Source organism: Mus caroli, chromosome 2 (assembly GCF_900094665.2).
Source record: "Mus caroli chromosome 2, CAROLI_EIJ_v1.1, whole genome shotgun sequence".
Taxonomy (NCBI): domain Eukaryota; kingdom Metazoa; phylum Chordata; class Mammalia; order Rodentia; family Muridae; genus Mus; species Mus caroli.
The window spans coordinates 6,563,895-6,582,354 of NC_034571.1; the positions used below are offsets into that span (position 1 = coordinate 6,563,895).

Consider the following 18,460-nt stretch of genomic DNA (forward strand, 5'->3'; position numbering starts at 1 on the left):
AAGAAAGATAGAGAATGACAATGTATCTAACTACTGGTTCATCTTTCTGTAAGCAACTTAATTAATTTCCCATTGTATTGATATTTTACATTTTAAGGCATATTTGGAAGTAGTTACTGAATAATACTTTATGAAAATAATGGAAAATATTTGAAGATTTGGGAAAATGTAATCTCTCAAATCTCATACTGCCTTCAAATTACAAAATAACCCCAAAGCCACAAGAAGTAAATCTTTCCTTATTCTTCTATGGCCTCTAAGCAATAAATACAAACCATAAAATTCTAATCATTACAAACATCAAAACTTCTCCAACTGAAACTGAAAACAGAAACTGCAGTCCATGGAGCCTAACAGTGTGTCTGTGTCAAGGGTTAGAAGGGTTAAAATCCTGGTTGCGCAAGCTATGCTTAATGCTAAAGACAAAAGAGCTCCGAAGGAGGAAGAGGAAGAGGAAGAGGAAGAGGAAGAGGAAGAGGAAGAGGCAGGAGCTCAAACTCATCCTCAGTGAGTTCAAGGCCAGCCTGGGACACACGAGACCTCATAAGAAAAAGGGACAAGGAAAGAAGAGAAAAACGCAAATAAAACGCCTACTATGTTTGAAGGCTCCACTGAGGTGGCGGGATGAAAGGATGATTACCTGTGTCACTGGGACTAGGGCTGTTTAACACAGGGATGGCCCGCCGTGGGGCCATTTGCAATGATGGTTGCAGACTTTCCAGCAACACAAAACAGCATTCTTTACCTTTATCTCAGAGACCTCTCAACCGTTACTTTAAATATGGGTAGCTATTTTCTGTAGGTATATATGCACAAATATTTACTTAGTAAGCATTCCAGACAACAGACTTGCCTAAGTCCCTAACAGTGCATATCTCAAACACAATCTCCCATCTATCTACACAGCCAGTCACGCCTCACTGACCCACTCAAACCACATCACTCCAGCCCACTTTGGACACTTCTATCAAGCCGAGCCTCCCAACTGTCCAGCAAGGAGCAGACAGTGGATGGCCAGCACGGAGTAGGTGTGAGTAGTCACACGGGAAACGTGTGTGACACCATATATGCTAAGCTACTCTAAAATGGGCACACTTACAGAAATACAGAGAGACTCAGAGGCCATCAAAGTCACCTCAGTAGCCAGAACTTTAGCTAGGGGGAGGGGTGGTGATGTTTGGTAGTTCCTAGTAATTCTTGTCAATGCTTGTAAATTCATTCTAAGTAAATGATTGAAAAACAAATGACTGAGTCTCCAAAAAATGGTTAATTTACACTTCTACAAGGGGCGGGGGGGGGGGGGAGGACTTTGAAATTCAGTTGTTGAGACTGTTGAAATGTGATCCAATCACAAACTCATCATGGCTTTGTAAATTGACACACTTCTTTTGGAAACCAGTATGTAAAATGTGTCGAAAACCATAAACCTTTGAACTAAAACCTCCTGAGAATTTGTTAGAAGGAAATTACTGGAAAGAACGTGTGCAGAGGGAGCTTTGCTGTGCAACTGCAATGTCTTAACATAAGGACAATGGCCAACAGCAATAAAATACCTAAGTAAATTAGTGTGCACTGCTTCAAATGGACAAAGAATAAACAAACGCACGGGAGCAAGTGAGCACTGTCATATATAATAATAATAATAATAATGCAAAGCTGGAGACAGGAGGATATACCGTACTCTAATCACCAACGTACTCTTCCCACAAAGCAGGAAGGCAGGGTCTGCTATAATAAGGTAACGGTAACCTGCTGTGTTAGAATGGGAGGAGTTAGTTAATTTCTAAAGTGTCTTTTGATAGGCCTCGGATGATAATGTTTAAAACTAAACTATAGACAGAAAAGAAGATGAAAAGATGATTTCAAACTTTGGAAAGGACACTGGCTTCTGAAAGGACAACACGGGACTGTGCTAACAGAGACTGTTCTAGATGTAGATGCTTCCTCAAGGCAGACACATGTCCAACAGTTTACAGTTTACAGTTTTCCTAGCATCCTGGGAAAGCTCCAGAGCTAGATGGGAAAACAGCAAGGAGAGTCTAAAACAAGTCTTGCCGATGGAGCTGACACTGTTCCTACTCAGGACTTAAAACAGTCTTGCATGTGATTGCACACTCACTAATACTAAGAAAGGAAAGGGTGCCACCTACTGAACTACAGTCACCTCCACAGTAAACAAGGACCATTTTCCTTCCTCTGCTGAGCATGATGTCTCTAGTGAGGATAAAGGGGCAAAGGACAGTACCAGCAAGATCAACATTTTATTAAAAACTGTTAGTTGAGACCAAGTCTGATGAAATGAGAGGAAAGTGTACACATTACACACAGGACACTACAATGAACAAATGACCCAATTACTAAAAGTTAATTAGCATCACAACAAAATTCCTCATAGAGCCAGTGAGCAGAGAGAAGGGGGCAGGGAGGGAGAGAGAGAGACACACTGAGACAGAGTACAGCAGGGACAAGAGGAGAGGCACAGAAGAAGCAATACCGATTTTTACCCCTTTGGTAAAATAAGACGCAAATAACTATACTTAAATTTTTGTAAATAAAAATAGCTTCAATATATCCATAAGTTTCAAAAAAAAAAAACTAAATTACCAAACTAAAAAAGAAACAGTTACTAAACAATTACTAAAAATAAAGTCCCTTATTACAAACCAATGGAAAACAAATACAAAAAGTAAAAATACATTCTCCTGGGGCTGCAGAGACAGCTCCCTAGTAAAGAACACTGGCTGCTCTTCCAGAGGAACTGGATTCAAGTCCCAGCATCCACATGGCAGCTCACAACTGTGTAAATCCAAGATCTGACACCCTTACACAGACATACATGCAGGCAAAACCCCAATGCACATCAAATAAAAATATATAAATAATTTAAAACATACATTCTCACATAGCTTCATTTTTTCTTATAGTACTACCTTTCCAAGACCAAGTTACACTCTGGTCTGCGTAAGTGGATGTGCAAAGAAGTTTCTGTGGGGAGATAAAGTAGAAGATCCCTAGGCAGAATGCAGAAGAATCCCTTACGCAGAAGCAAACTCAGCCCTACTATGTGTTGCACTTTATACACTGTTGTTATATTCAGTCTAGAAAGACTCAGGGGAAGATATCATTACAGATATCCTTACTACATTATACTTTTGAAGCCATGTGTTATGCCAATCGCTATACCCAGTACAGGTTCTCAGGAGAAATAATGGTAAATGTGATCCTGTTTTCAGAAAAACGCATATAAGGCTTTATACTGGCTAGTTTTGTGTCAACTTGACAAAGCTGGAGTTATCACAGAGAAAGGACCTTCAGTTGAGGAAATGCCTCCATGAGATCCAATTGTAAGGCATTTTCTCAATTAGTGATCAAGGGGGAAAGGCCCCTTGTGGGTGGTGCCATCTCTGGGCTGGTCATTTGGGTTCTATAAGAGAGCAGGCTGAGCAAGCCAGGGGAAGCAAGCCAGTAAAAAACATCCCTCCATGGCCTCTGCATCAGCTCCTGCTTTCTGACCTGCTTGAGTTCCAGTTCTGACTTCCTTTGGTGATGAATGGCAATGGGGAAGTGTAAGCTGAATAAACCCTTTCCTCCCCAACTTGCTTCTTGGTCATGATGTTTGTGCAGGAATAGAAACCCTGACTAAGACAGGTTTGTAGTAAGGTAATTTATGTCATTCAGTTATAGTGCCAAGTATTATCCCCCCATTTTATCAGATCTAATAAATTTTCCACTTGTATCATAATTATTTCCATCTACCAGGCCCTAACATCTGAGAGTGGAATACCGATGGCTTAGCACTGTCCTGCAGCAAATGCCAAGCTAGCAGCCGGTGCAGCAGATGCTACACAGTAGCTGCAGATGCTGCAGTACCAGGTGCAGATGCACTTAGATACCTTCAAACCCCAATCCAAAACCCTCACAGTGAATGCTTAATCTTCTTCAGAACAGAAGGGATTTTAGATTTTCACCACTTTCTGCTTAAGAACTGATAGAGCCAGACACAGTGGCATATGCCTGGGTCCTAGTACTCAGGAGATAGAGGAGAAAGACTGAAAGTTCAGGCTAGCCTGGGGTGCATAGCTAGACCCCACCTCAAAAATACACACACACACACACACACACAAATATAAGCAGCTGAGACAGAATACGAGGCCACTATCCTACAATAGAAGCTGGGCCATCTTTAAACACTTCCACTAAATCAAGAGCTGAGTGAGAGAGCCTCTGTCCCCAGCCTGGGTCACAGTGACTGTGTGGCACATGAAAGACATTCAGTCAGTAGCCCAGATCTCCACCCATCTGTTGTACAAGTGCATCAGCTGCTCCTAACAAACAACCTCGTCTGTCTTGAGACAGTATCCCAAACCTTGGCTTACTACTGTTGCATAACCTTGAACTCTATCTGACTCCTATTTTTTAAAAAAAATCAGCATAAAAGGTATATTAAAATATTCCTTTACTGTAAACTTTAAGTCGACCTCTGGCCCCTTTCTTTAAGGGCTAGGTGTTTACATATTTGATCTCCCAGTCTCCCAACTGTGAGACCTTGGCTCTGGTATACTGAATTCTCCAGAACAACTCTATAACCAAATTTTATCCATGAACATGTCCCACCTGTGCTCCTCCCTGGCATCATTGTGATGGCTGCAAGGAGGTCTACAAGGTATTGGGGGTACAGCACCCCTGGAGTCCTCCCTCTCAACAGTATCAGCATGTGTCAGCTGAGCCAACTCACCCTGTACTTAAAACAAATCACCTCCATTTGTATTGTACATTAAGTTAAAAAAACTACTGGTACTTATAGTTTGGGCATACTTCGTTTTCCCTCAAATCCAAATTATAACTTAAAGTAATACATAGACACTAATCTTTTGAGAGCAGTGGGAAAGCTAAAGAAGTAAAAGGAAAGATCCAGGTAAAAGCATGGGGAACAGGGACGGAAAGGTTACACAAAAGCAACAGAAGAGGGCGCACTGTGGAGCTGGAGAAACGATCTTGAACTACCTTATGATTTTTAGAAGGTTTTTTTTTTTTTTTTTTTCTTTTCCCAAGACAGGGTTTCTCTGTGTAGCCTTGGCTGTCCTGGAACTCACTCTGTAGACCAGGCTGGCCTCGAGCTCAGAAATCCACCTGCCTCTGCCTCCCGAGTGCTGGGATTAAAGGCGTGCACCACCACACCTGGCGATTTTTAGAAGTTACGATGATGGCAAAGGAGATATTGTACTTTGAGGTTTGAATTTTCAATACTTCCTTCAGATGCTGAGCAAAATCAAGAAGCCCTCCCCGTGGGTCACTGTGTAAACAGGAAATTCTCTCCAGGAGCTCTATGGGCTTGCCTATCGATGCATCTTAACTTATGATATATATGTTCAAGTTACAACATGTTCATAACTCCATGGTGAGCCGAAGGAGCAACCACACTTGCAAATTTTAAAGCAAAACGTGATTAAATACCCAAATCAGAACCACAACACTCAAAACTTGAGAGAACCACCCTAGGAAAACAGATTATCAAACTGTGGGTAACAAGGTGGTAAAATACAAGAAAGTAGCTCTAAGACCTGGCCAGTGTATTCATGACAGAGCTTTCTCAAAACCTGGGTAAGACAGTGTGTGCAAACAAAGCAATACAAGGCTCTCTTACCTGCTTTAGTAACCATGGATGACAGTATCACTATGATGTGTACTCTGAGATAAGAAAAGGAGTAATCACAGAATATTCTAATGCTATGATCTTCATTATCTCTAAGAACTGGATCTGTTAGCAAAGATAAAACAGATACTGATATGGCATAGAGGGCAAAATCCCTATAGTCCTGATCTTGAACTAGAGATACCTGTGTAAGAGCAATGGGCATTTCTAAGACACATGGATGGCTAACATTCACATTTAAATATGTGCAGCATCCCTGGGCTTTAGGAGAAATATAAACTAAATGCATAGCATTGTCTCACATTGGTTAAGAAAGGCTGATCAGGCAGACAATGTGTAAGAGTTGGCAAGGATGTCAGAGAAGGTATTCTTGTATACTTTTGGTGTGAGGCTCACTTAGACCAGGAGTTCAAGACTAGCCTAGGCAGTGAAGAGAGCTCTGCTATCTCAAATGAGTGAGTACATATAATGCTGTAGCATGGCTCAGAGGTTAAGATGACTTGCCAACCTTCAATCTGCAGCACCCACATAACAGCTTATAATCTTTCCTATCTCTAGTTCCAGGAAATCGGATGGCCTCTATAGAGGACCGGGTATGCATGTGGTGCGCAAACATATAGGCATTTCCCTTAGCTGTCCTGGAACTTAAACTTAGATCTGCCTGCCTCTGCCTTCCTAGCACTGGGACTAAAGGTGTGCACCACCATGCCTGGCTATATTTATGGTTTCTAATGTTAATTTTTTCTTTAGTTTTTCAAGATAGAGTTTCACTGTGTAGCCCTGACTCTCCTGGAACTCATTTTATAGACCAGGGTGGCCTCAAACTCATAGATTAGCCTGCTTCTGCCTCCCAAGTGCCAGGACTAAAGGCATGTGCCACCATGCCTGGCTGGTCAAAAAAATTCAAGGGAGATCAGATCAATCACTGTCTCAAATAATCCAGAGAAGAAACCCCAATGTTTCTTTTTTTTCTCACGTATTTTCACTCCCGACAATAAAATTGATATTTTAACATTTATTGACAGCATTTAAATATGATAACCATAACTTTAGAAGAATTTTATTACAGCAAATCAAAATAAAGGAAAACAAGGCCAGAATTTCCTGGGTCCAAGTTTCTTGGCTTTTATTTATTTGCTGTTGTTCTTGTTGGTTTCTTCAGGGCTGGGGATTGACTTCAGGGCTCTGCAGTGAAAGCAAATGTTCTAACCACCACATACACCCTATGCCTCACAGGTCCAATTCTTAAAAGAGCCCCTCCTACATTGTTAAGTGACTTAACTATTAAGTAGGCAGTCTGGTAGGTAGTAGGGAAAAAAAGTGCAAAACAGTTCAGCTCAGAAAGCTTTGAAAAGTACACTGAATGTGAGGGGCCAAGGCTTTTAACCCAGAAAGACACCTGAAATCCTAGCAACACACAGAGCTGCCATCAGTCTGAAGGCAGGCTGGGCTACAGAGTGAAGTCCAGGTCCACTTAGGCTATAAGTGAGAACCCTTCCTCAAATGAACAAACAAACTGACTAGGGAATAGGGGGGGTCAGTCTATCTCAGTCACATGCCATACACATGACAATACATATAAAGTCTGGTTGTTAACTTGGCCCCTACCTTACTCACAAACATAAAACTCATGATCACATCATTTTGAAAGCCATCCATGTACCGGTCACTGATATATTATTACCACTCTGTTCATTTCTGCCTCTAATTCCTCGTTTCCTCCCACCATTTGATCTTTATTCATTTTCAGGAGACAATTACAATTTTTGTGTACTAGTAAATACACTGGGAGATTAAGAACTTCACAGACACACAAGTATTAATTTTCACAGTCTAAGAGGACACACCATAGATTCTTAGGACTATCTTCATGAAGATATACTGATGTATAAGCCACACCAACAAGAAAGACATTCCAGGACCATCTGACCCAGCCTGACTAAAGGAGACGATGGACTTCCAGTCAACCCAGTTACTACCTGGCCAGGGCCCCATGCCTAAAGCCTTTGTTAGTACTGGTTTTACATGAACTAGTTATATTTTTAAAGTAAATAATTTCTGTTTAAAGCAGACATAACAAAAGTAGGTTTGTAAGCTAAACAAACAAACCAAAGCAAAGCAAAGCAACCATTGCCATTAAACACTAAAGGGCTTAAAGAAAACTGCATGCAAGTAAGACTTCCCTAACAGTAAATAAAGGTCACAAATACAGATGGATCAGAGGTGGCACTGGGCAGAGTGCTCAGCAGTCACTAAAGAAAAGCTGGCGATGGCTGAGGAACAATGGCTGAGGGACAGTCTACGCCCCACAGTCTGACACTGACATCAGGAGGCCCAGAAAAAGGAGAAAGCAGGCCTTCTAACGGGCACGACTGTACAAACAATGCATGACTCCATTTATGAACATCCATGGATGTGGCACTATTCTCAGCACTGTGTCACTGTGATGGTTTGTATATGCTTGGCCTAGGGTGTGGCACTATTAGTAGGTGTGGCACTGTGGCCATGGGCTTTAAGACCCTCATCCTAGATGCTTGGAAGTGAATATTCTGCTAGCAGCCTTCAGATGATGATGTAGAATTCTCAGCTCCTCCTGCACCATGTCGGCCTGGATGCTGCCATGTTCCCACCTTGATGATAAACGGACTGAACCTCTGAACCTGTAAGCCAGCCCCAATTAAATGTTGTCCTTATAAGAGCTGCCTTGGTCATGGTGTCTGTTCACAGCAGTAAAACCCTAACTAAGACACTCACTAACGCATGGCTTCTGTCAGTATTACTCTACCTAATTCTGAAGGGAAACTGCTAATCTATTGAGCACCGTCTGTCTCTTAAAGGGCTTAGATGAGAGCATGTTGATAACTTTTGAAAAGGGAGACAGCTGGCTCAGTGCATAAGCATACATGTTGGACAAACCTAACCTTGGATATCCAGTGCCCTGTAAACAGCTGGGTGTGGCCATGTACACCTGGAACACTAGTACTGTGGGTTACAGAAAAAGGACCACTGGCCAGCCAGCCCAGTCAAAAAAGTGTAAGTTCAGTGAAAGTCATGTGTCAATGAGAGAACAGTAAGGCCGATGCTGAAGACCATCTGCTGGCATCTTCCCCTAGATCCCACAGGAATGCACGTGCCCCTCCCCAGTTCTAACCATGTTCTCACACATCACCACCTCCCAAGGAAAGGGAAGAAAACTTACAGTCAGTACCTTCTCTATCTAGCACGGTTACTGCCAAGGAGAACAGGGCTTCAATTTCGGAGAGATATCCACAGCTCCAGCAGCACTTCTCAGTGGAACGCACTGCACACTAGAGCCAGGGTCTCACAGAAACCCACCAATCCAGGAGAATGGATTGATCTACAAGTCAGGTCCAGTGTCTGTCCGGTTTTCAGATAGGCAGCATGGCCACATGGACTGTAAGACAACCTACTGCAAGTTGAAGCCCAGTCCATGAAACAAGCAAGCAATCCTTCAAAGCTAGGAGAGCATGAGGTTACACAAAATGAACTGCAAGTCAAAGCTAGGAGAGCATGAGATTACACAAAATGAACTGCAAGTTGCAGCCCGTGGCACTTCCTGGTTGGAAGGTAAATGATGCCAGTTGCTTTAGAAAATAGTGGCATGGTTCCTCAAAACTTCGCTATATCCTGGGGTGGAAAAGATGGCTCAGCAGGTAAGGGAGCCTGATGTCCTTGCTCTGATGCCCAGGACTCACACAATCGAAGCAAAGAACTAATTCTGATGTCTACACAACACACGTGATATAGCACTCTTGATGTGCACGTGTACACACTAATAAATGAGCCAACTAATTAATTAATTATAACAGAATAAAACTTTACAGGTGGACGTGTTGCTCAGCAGAGGAACACGTGCAAAGCCCAGAGCTCAATGCCCAGCACTCAAACTAACAAGATTCTGTAGTGTGTATTTCATCCAAACACAGCACGTCCATTTTGACTATATACCCAGGAGAACTGAAGGCATGGATAGACTTACCCTTGATGTTCATATGATCATAACGGCCTTACTCACAAGAAGCTAAAGGTAGAAGCAACCAGTGTCTACTTAAGAGGTGGTGAAATAGATGTGGAATATGAAAATGTCACATCACCCAGCCTTAAGGAGAACAATTCACCAGGCATGGTGGCACATGCCTTTAATCGTAGCAGTACAGAACGCAAAGGATGGATCTTCCTGAGTTCAAGGCCAGTCTGGTCTACATAGTGAGCCAAGAAAGCCAGAAACACCGAGATAGACCCTGTCTCAATACACAAAACCAAACCAAAACCAAGAGGACACTGCTGGCACACAAATACTAGCGACAAGGCTTGAAGACCTTAGGCTGTGTGCAAAAACACAAAACACAGCCGCTGTATGATACCATACACAGGCCATTCTCACTAATGTTTACTAGTACAGCTCACATTCTTATATAAGCATCACCACCATCAACCTCTAATGTGTACTGTCTTCCAAAACTCAAACTCTGTTCAAATTAAACAGAAATTTCTGTGTCTGTGAATTTGCTTACACTGGAAACCAACCAGCCTCCTTTCCTGTCAGCTACCTGTCTGCCTGCCTTCTTTCCTTTCTTTCTTTGAGACAGTCTCACCATGTAGCCTCTGATGACCTTGAACTTCTGATCCTTCTTCCTGGCATGACAGGCATCATGCCTGGCTTTATTCAGTGCTTGGGGATGAACTCAAGGCTTCCTATAGAGCAAGAACGTATACTACCAACCGAGCTACACATCTCCACCCTCTTTATAATCAAAAGTTCTAAACGACCATGAGGACATGATTTCTATTCACAGCTCCCTTCCCCCCAAAAACTCCAGAGCTAGGCTTCAACTCAGCCAGTGCTCACAATATACTCGCTACCCCCATATATAGCGTGTATGGCATTCAGGTAGGACAGGCGATACCTGAGGTCTCCTCCTTGTCTCAGAGGTTTCCTAACTCGCACAATCCATGTCCTGAGAAGGTTCTGCTGCCCACACTCTGCTCTCTCCTGTCTACAAATCACAGAGCAGCCATACCTCATCCCAAAGAACCCTGATCACACCAAGACTGTGCCTGACACCAGCGGCGAGCATGTCTGTGAAAGGGTTAGAATAACTGGTATATCACCTCAAAACACTGAGAATGCATTTCTAGAACGTGCGCATTGTAGAAAGCAAAAAAGACCGGGTTATTAATACAGGAGGGAGATTAGATAGCAAATACCTTCTTGAGAAGACACGATGGGGGGAAGGTAATCCGGAATGTAGTCTTTTCTTTCCTCTGCATCTTTACTTCCGGGCTGGGGAAACTGAAGGACATTGTTCTTGCTAACAGGAAATGAAGGAATTTGATGTGGGAAAGTGACAGGTTCAATATTATGAATATAGTCTTCTAGTTCATGCAGATTAACTCCCATAAGTTGGAAGGCTTCACCAACATCATCCAAAATGGGGTCTGTTCGGCCATCTGAAACAAGGTCAAAAGCAAATGATGTCACTAGGAAGAAAGTACATGGTGATTTTTAAAACATGTGTGTGTGTGTGTGTGTGTGTGTGTGTGTGTGTGTGTGTGTGGTTTGAAATGAAATATATTACTTATTCAAAACCTAGTTACATATTTTTAAACAGAATATCACATTGCTTAAATAATACAAAGCTGACTGTTAGACATGGTGGCACACATCTTTAATCCCAGCAATAGGGAGACACAGACAGGCAGATCTTGTTCATGGCCAGCCTGGTCTATATAGTGAGTTCAAGGCCAGTCAGAGATACATAATGAGACTTCTCTTTCAAAAACAAAACAGAAAGAGAGAGAGAGAGGGAAGAGGAGAGGGAGAGGAGAGGGAAGAGAGGAGAGGGAAGAGAGAGAGGGGGGAGGGACAGAAGGGAAGGGAAGGGAAGGGAAGGGAAGGGAAGGGAAGGGAAGGGAAGGGACGGGACGGGACGGGACGGGACGGGACTGTGGGGGGTTGGGAAGAGGGAGAGGTTAAGAGTTGTGTCTCTCTTTCCATCATGAGTCCTAGAGTCTTAACACAGGTTGCCAGGCTTAGCAGCCAGTACAATTACCCACCAAGCAATCTCACTAGCCTATCAAACACTTTTTTCAGGCCAGGTGTGGTGATGGCACTTGCCTTAAGTCTCAGAACTCGGGAGTCAGAGACAGGCAGATCTCTGTGAGTTTGAGGCTAGTCTAGTATATATAGTGAGTTCCAGGACAGCCAGGGCTAAGTAGATAAGCCCTGCCTCAAAACAAACAAGCAACAAACAAACAAACAGGCTCACATTCAGTGATGCACAAAAACAGAAAATTAATACACATTTCTCCTATTACTGGATGTAAGCATGCATTTCATTTCTTCTCATCAAAGTCTTTATCACCATTGTGTAAAGAATAGAACCATCTTAAATTCTACACGCCTCACAATTTCAGTCTAGGACATTCTGATGCTCCCCTTGACCCGCTTTTCCTGCAAGAGTTCAGGTACTTCATCTCCCCCAACTCTATTTTGTCTATAATTACATCAGTAGAAAATGGTCTCTGGCTTGCCAGGTGTGGTGTGCACGCCTTTAGCCCCTGCACTGGAGGTAGAGGCAATCAGATCTCTGAGTGCAAGGCCAGCCAGGTCTACAGATCAAGTTCTGTAAGAGCCAGAGCTACCCAGGGAAACCTGTATTGAAAACAAAACAAAACAAAACAAAACAAAACACAAAACAAAACAAAACAAGACAAGGAATAGTCTCTCTTTACCCATGGAAGACACTTTCCACCAGTCCCAGTGAGTGCTGGAAGCTTTGAAGAGACCAAAGCCACATAGACTATAGTTCTGCCTCTCATCTATGTATCTATGTATCTATCTATCTATCTATCTATAGCTTATCTATGCTAAATAATTTATACATTAGGGACAGTGAGACATTATAACCAATGACAAAATAGAAAAAAAATGACAATGTACTCTAAAAAACGTGATTTATGAAATGGTCCGGGCAGTGGTAGCACACACCTTTAATCCCAGCACTTGGGAGGCAGAGGCAGGCGGATTTCTGAGTTCAAGGCCAGCCTGGTCTACAGAACAAGTTCCAGGACAGCCAGGGCTACACAGAGAAACCCTGTTTCGAACCCCCCCTCCCCCAAAAAAGATTTATAAAATGCTTACTTTTGTAACATTCTATCTACCATTAAGTAAAGGAAAAGGTAGTTTTGTGGTTCAGGGAGTGGTTTATTACGACAAGGTCTAAATGCATAGTTCTCACTGACTTATAGCTCATGATGTAACAGACTGGCTCCACACTCACACTGTCCTCCTGGCTCACCCTTCTGTGTTGGGAGTACAGGAGGAGATGGTGGTATCTGGTAAAAGGGCAGATAGGGCAGGGCTGTGGCTTCAAGTTCTGTCCACTCAATACACACACACACACACACACACACACACACACATACACATATACATAACACACGTACACACACACACACACACACACCACACACATATTCCCACTCCTTTGTGCTGCTAGCCTTGGACATGCAGTGTCCCTGACGAACCTTGCTGACTATTAGGATTACATATGTGTGCTACCGTGACTGGCCCAGGTTTTCCTTCTTCTGTGACTTTGCTTTGGTTTTTGGAGACATCGTTTCATTTTTGTAGTCAAGGCTGGCCTTGAGCTCTCAGCAATCCTCCTGCCTTAGCCTCCTTTTGTAAAGCCTTAAGTACTTCTCTTGAATAGCCTTCTAATGAGCTAGCTGGGCAGGGTTAGCAGTCCAGTCTAGTGGGTACTTTCACTAAACCTGTTTATGCTATCTTCTGACCTACAGTTCTCTCCATTTTTACACAAACATACTTCATACTTCAACTCAAATCTTATCTTTTCCCCTCAAAGCAAGTGTTCCCTGGAATCCACAGCTAGAAATATATTCCCTCTGTTTTACTCGGTTTACATATACTGCCAGTACCATAAGATAATGAGGTCAGGGTAGGAATCATGAGACCCATCTAATGCTTCTACATGTGTAGGAGAAACCTTAGAAAAATTTATAACTTTGTTACTTGAGGAATTAATAGCAACTTCTGTACTTGTTTTAATTTGTTTTATTTATTTATTTTAGAAAAAGGATCACACACACCATCAGTCTGCGTGTGTCGATATTCTGACACCCTTGTAGACAGAGCTTGTATTCCACAACCCTCAGCCCAAGCTCAGTTTATAAGTAGTGCTCAATAAACGCTTGTCAGAAACACCAAGAGAATTGATTATAGAATACAAGATGACATAATAGTAACCTGAAGTTACAGAATTCAATTTTAAAAGAAATTTGTAGCGCTCTTTCTCTCTCTCTCTCTCTCTTTCTCTGTGTGTGTGTGTGTATATATATATGTACATACCCTTTCTCACGGGATGAATTGATTATATTCATATTCTACTACAGTACAATTGTGCTAACAGACTGGAGAGCCCTAACTGTATTTGTATCACACTATTGTGGAGCTAAACCAGTATATACACTCAGGAAACTGTTAGCTAGTAAATGAATGGATAGCCTGCAACCTTGCATTCTAAAACCATGTGTTTAATAAGTAAGCATTTTTAACAAGTCACCAAATCCAAATGGGGAATAATGAATCTTAGAATCATATTCTCATTAAAAAAAAAAAAGAGTGAAAAGGAAGAAAAGAAAACTGACTAGAAAAAGATGGGTAATTATAAAGTGTTTCATACTGGACAGTGGCGGCACATATCTTTAATCCCAGCATTCAGGAGGCAGAGGCAAGCAGATCTCTGTGAATTCAAGGACAGCCTGGTCTACAGAGAGTTACAGGACAGCCTGGGATATGAAACAACAACAACAACAACAAACCAAAACTCTGTCTCAAAAAAAAAAAAAGAAAAGGCCAGGGAATGGAGGGGAAAGGGTTCATGCTAAATGTGATGGCCCACACCTTTAATACCAGCACTCATGAGGCAGAGGCAGGCGTCTGGTCTACATATTGAGCTCTAGGATAACCAGGGCAATGAAGAGAGACCATGTCTCAAACATATACATAAAATAAAATGGGGGGGGGGAGGGAGGAGGGAAGAGAGGAGAGAGAGAGGAATGAAGAGGTTCTCAGTAAAGCATAATGATTTCTTAGACACTTTGGAATGCTTGAATCCATGAAATACCTGGCATGGAAAGTAACTATGTATTCAGGGGATATTTTCAGAACCCAAAAGGTATACAACATCTGCCTTTAGTTCAGGAACTAGGTAACAAAATATAATCTATCTTAAACATAATAGTAACAATATACTGAAGGTCAATGGAGAAGGGGCTTGAAGGTAAGGAAGCAACAGCTAGACCATCATTCTGCCACCACACACTTTAAATCAAGCACTCAAAAAGATATGCATTTTAGGAATTCATTCACTAAGTCTTTGTGGACTACCCATTAATTTACTAGCCAATTGTTTCCTATTTGGAACAGCCCTAGGGTGACACAATCAGGGTGCTCCAATCAGTTAGCACAGTAGGTAGTAGAGTAATACAAATACAGTCAAGGGTGCTCCAATCAGCACATTAGGTACTTACGCAGAATATGAATATAATCAATTTATCTTCTGGGTCAGGGTACACATATACACAAACAATTACAAAATAAGATAAATAGGATCTGATTTGTTGGGGTTTCATTATTTTGTTAGGAATGGCATTTGGAGTCTTGATGGTATGGCGAATCTATAGGTCCTCATTTTAAAAGTAGGAACCACTTTTAGCAGAACAAATTACTCTATAAAACACTTCATTTAGTTATCCAACTTGCCACCTTAAACGTCATATCTTGGAATTTAAATGAACGTTATAATCCCTGCCCCCCCACACACACTCATACATCAGTAAAAATCATACATCTATAAAATGATCTGTAGCTTCTCCTGAAACGTTCCAAATCATTAAATACCACCGGGTAAAGACACTATTGGGCATTCACTTAAAAGTCAATACACTGCCCCCAGATTCTATGTCCCAAGTTCCTCCCGTGGGGCTGGCTTCTAGTTGTGGGGACATCCCATAAGTAGTTTCAAGAGGGAAACTGGGTATTACTTGGCCACTAGGATTCAGCCCTGGTTTCAACTGCAGTCCTCCATGTGGGACCGTCCCCACCCTCCTAGAACACACCCGAAAGGGCTGGAGCCCTGAAGAGGGGCAGCACCGAGGACTGTGTTATCTTTACTCACTCCCAAAACATACACAGGAGCCTTTAATCTCATTAAAGAGACATGAACCAGAAAAAAAAAAAAAAAGTTAATACATACTGCGACACTGAGTACCCGGAAAACCTCCCAAATTACCCAGTGATCCTTCCCATCACACTTAGATCAACACTAACAGAAGAGCATAGAGGAAGGACGCCGTGCGTAACTGAGATGCTTATTGAAAGGTATTCAGCGAAATCGACAAAACCTGCCTTGAAAAGTAGTAGGCGAAGTCTGTGAAACGAACAGATAGAGAGGGGGAAAAAAATAAAATAAAATAAAAAGGCAGCGACCCTGTCTGAGCGGAGCTGTCAACGAGTCTATCTGGGAGCTCAGGAATGGCCAGCCTTGTAAGAAACGGCCGGTAGACGGAGCGCCTGTGACAACTAGTTGTAGTAGTTTGCGAGCAAGGGAGGCAAAAGACCAAGGTGAGCGAGGTGGAGAGCATTCTGGGGGTGGCTCTGGCCGCAGCCGACCCGAGACAATGAGAGAGACCGAAGCACTAGTCCAGGAGCAGCATCGGTGAGAGGGTGTGTAGCTGCGAGCCGGGACCCCGCTTCCCTGCCGGTGGCGGGAAGTTAGCGGATGAGGAAGAGGCACCTAAGGGATGACTGGAGTTCGCAGGAGACGGTGGAAGCCCCCCAGATCGTCGGAGTCTGAGAGGATCCCCATGTCGAAGCCGGCTTCGGAACGCCACCCCTGGAGGGGATGCCCAAAGGGGTCCGGAGGGGCAAAGGTGTCACTCGTGACCGGCTTGGGGCAGCCCTCCCGCAACCCAGCCCCAGTACTCACAGAGTTCAGAGTACCGATGGCAGTCCCGGCCCAGCTGCTGCAGATAGCGCTGCAGGACGTCGGTGAGGAGGTGGCAGGCGCTGAGCTGCACCGAGTCCCAGCCCAGCGCCTGGCAGATCTGCGCCACCGAGACCCTCAACAACGACCTAGAGTAACTCTCGCACATCCCGCTGCGTGGACGCCACCGCAGCCCTTCGCTGCCACTGCTCTCCAGCCCTGCCGCCTCGCCTCAGCAGAGCCCCCGATTCATTCTCTGGGGGCCCCGCGGCGGGGAAATCGTCCCCCCTCTGACCCGGAGCGACCACCTCAAAGCCTCAGCAGCACGGAGCGCGCCAGCCTGAGAGCCGCCATTTTGGACTCGCTCCGCCTCCCGCTGGACGGCCGCCGGGGCGAGGCAGCACGAGCAGAAGGCCGAGAGATAGGCGGCCCAGGCTCCGCCCAGTGGGAGGAGAGCGATCGTCTCGGGATCGACTCTAGAGCCTGGTCGCCGGCCGGAAGCCGAGTGACTGGGCGCAGGTGGAGTCTGCGCCTCCCTGACAACAGGTGCCGGCGTCTTTCTCTCCCCGCTGATGGAAAAGTAAGAGGTGACCCTCGGTGTGTTCAGGGGCAAACCAGGGAGACAGTGGAATGTTAAGGAATTCACATTAATAATGTTGATAAAGATTCAAGTGTGAAACTAGAGAATTGGGAGTGGAGTGTAAGCTCCTCCGCAGAGCGCGGATTCGATTGTTTTCCTTTACTTAAATCTAAGAAAGTAAAAACGAAATTAAAAGATGAAAGAGAAGATAGTATTCAGAATGAAATAGTGGTGACTTGGGAGGTTTGAGTGAAATCCAAGGTGTTCACTCAGGAGGCTGAGGCAATCATAAGCTAGAGGCCAACTAGAGTCACCGAAAAAGACTCCGGCTCTAAAAAGCAAACAGAGCTAATAAACTTGTTCATTGTATCGTTCAATGCTCTTCATAATATGGCTGGTTTTAAGGGAAAAAAGCCTACGTGTTCAATTAGTGGGAACTGCCCCCCTATTCCCAGTAGTGAGCAAGATACTATTTTAGTGCAGTTTATCGCTAGTTCTAGATTGCGTCTTACTAGTCGCAATACGTAGTCTATCCAAGACGTGGAGAATACAGTTCCCTACAGAGGTCGAATACTCCGTTAAATCCTTGAGACTGGTTTTGTCCAGAGAATGCTTGCTTGCCTTTCCCAGGGCTTCTTGCAGCCCTAGTTGAATTTTGCCTGACGGTACCAGAAACTGTGATGAGATGGTAAATAGCTTGGGTTGAAATAGTGGGTTGTTCTCCCACCCCCACCCCCCACCCCCCCCCGTGAGTCGCAATCTTGTTATGTTGCCACATCTGCCCTTAGACTTTTGGGGCTGAAGTGAGCCTCCACAATAGCTGGCAGTTTGGGCAGCTGCTGGTAGACCCTGATTAATAATCCCAGTGCTGGGCTGGCAGAGGCAGGCAGATATCTGAGTTCAAGGCCAGCCTGGTCTACAGAGCTAGTTACAGAACAGGAAAAAAAGTTTCAAATTAAAGCCAAACCAATCCCAGTGACTACTAGGCTAAACCAAACCTACTTCAGCTTTATTTAACTACTCCATTTCTTAGTTGTGCCTGCCATATCTATCATTGACTATTCAGTATATAAGTTTATGTGCCCTCTCCAATAAATTGTTTCTAGGCAGCTGTGATGGCTAGTCTCAGTTGTCAACTTTAGTACATCTGGAATCAACTAAACCCCAAATGACTGGGCACACTTGCGAGAGATTTCT

At 43.6% G+C, this 18,460-nt stretch overlaps 1 protein-coding gene across 1 annotated transcript in view; it reads right to left on the reverse strand.

Annotated features, from left to right (window-relative positions):
• The window catches only part of Taf3 (TATA-box binding protein associated factor 3), a 142,490-nt gene extending 125,422 nt beyond the window's left edge, over window positions 1-17,068 (reverse strand). Inside the window, exons 1-2 of the mRNA XM_021156533.1 lie at window positions 16,687-17,068; window positions 10,883-11,125 (exon numbers count right to left, since the gene is read on the reverse strand). Of these exons, the coding sequence (XP_021012192.1) occupies window positions 10,883-11,125; window positions 16,687-16,852 (409 nt within the window). The 5' untranslated portion in view covers window positions 16,853-17,068. The remainder of the gene's footprint in view (window positions 1-10,882; window positions 11,126-16,686) is intronic.
• Between the last annotated feature and the right edge of the window lie 1,392 nt (window positions 17,069-18,460).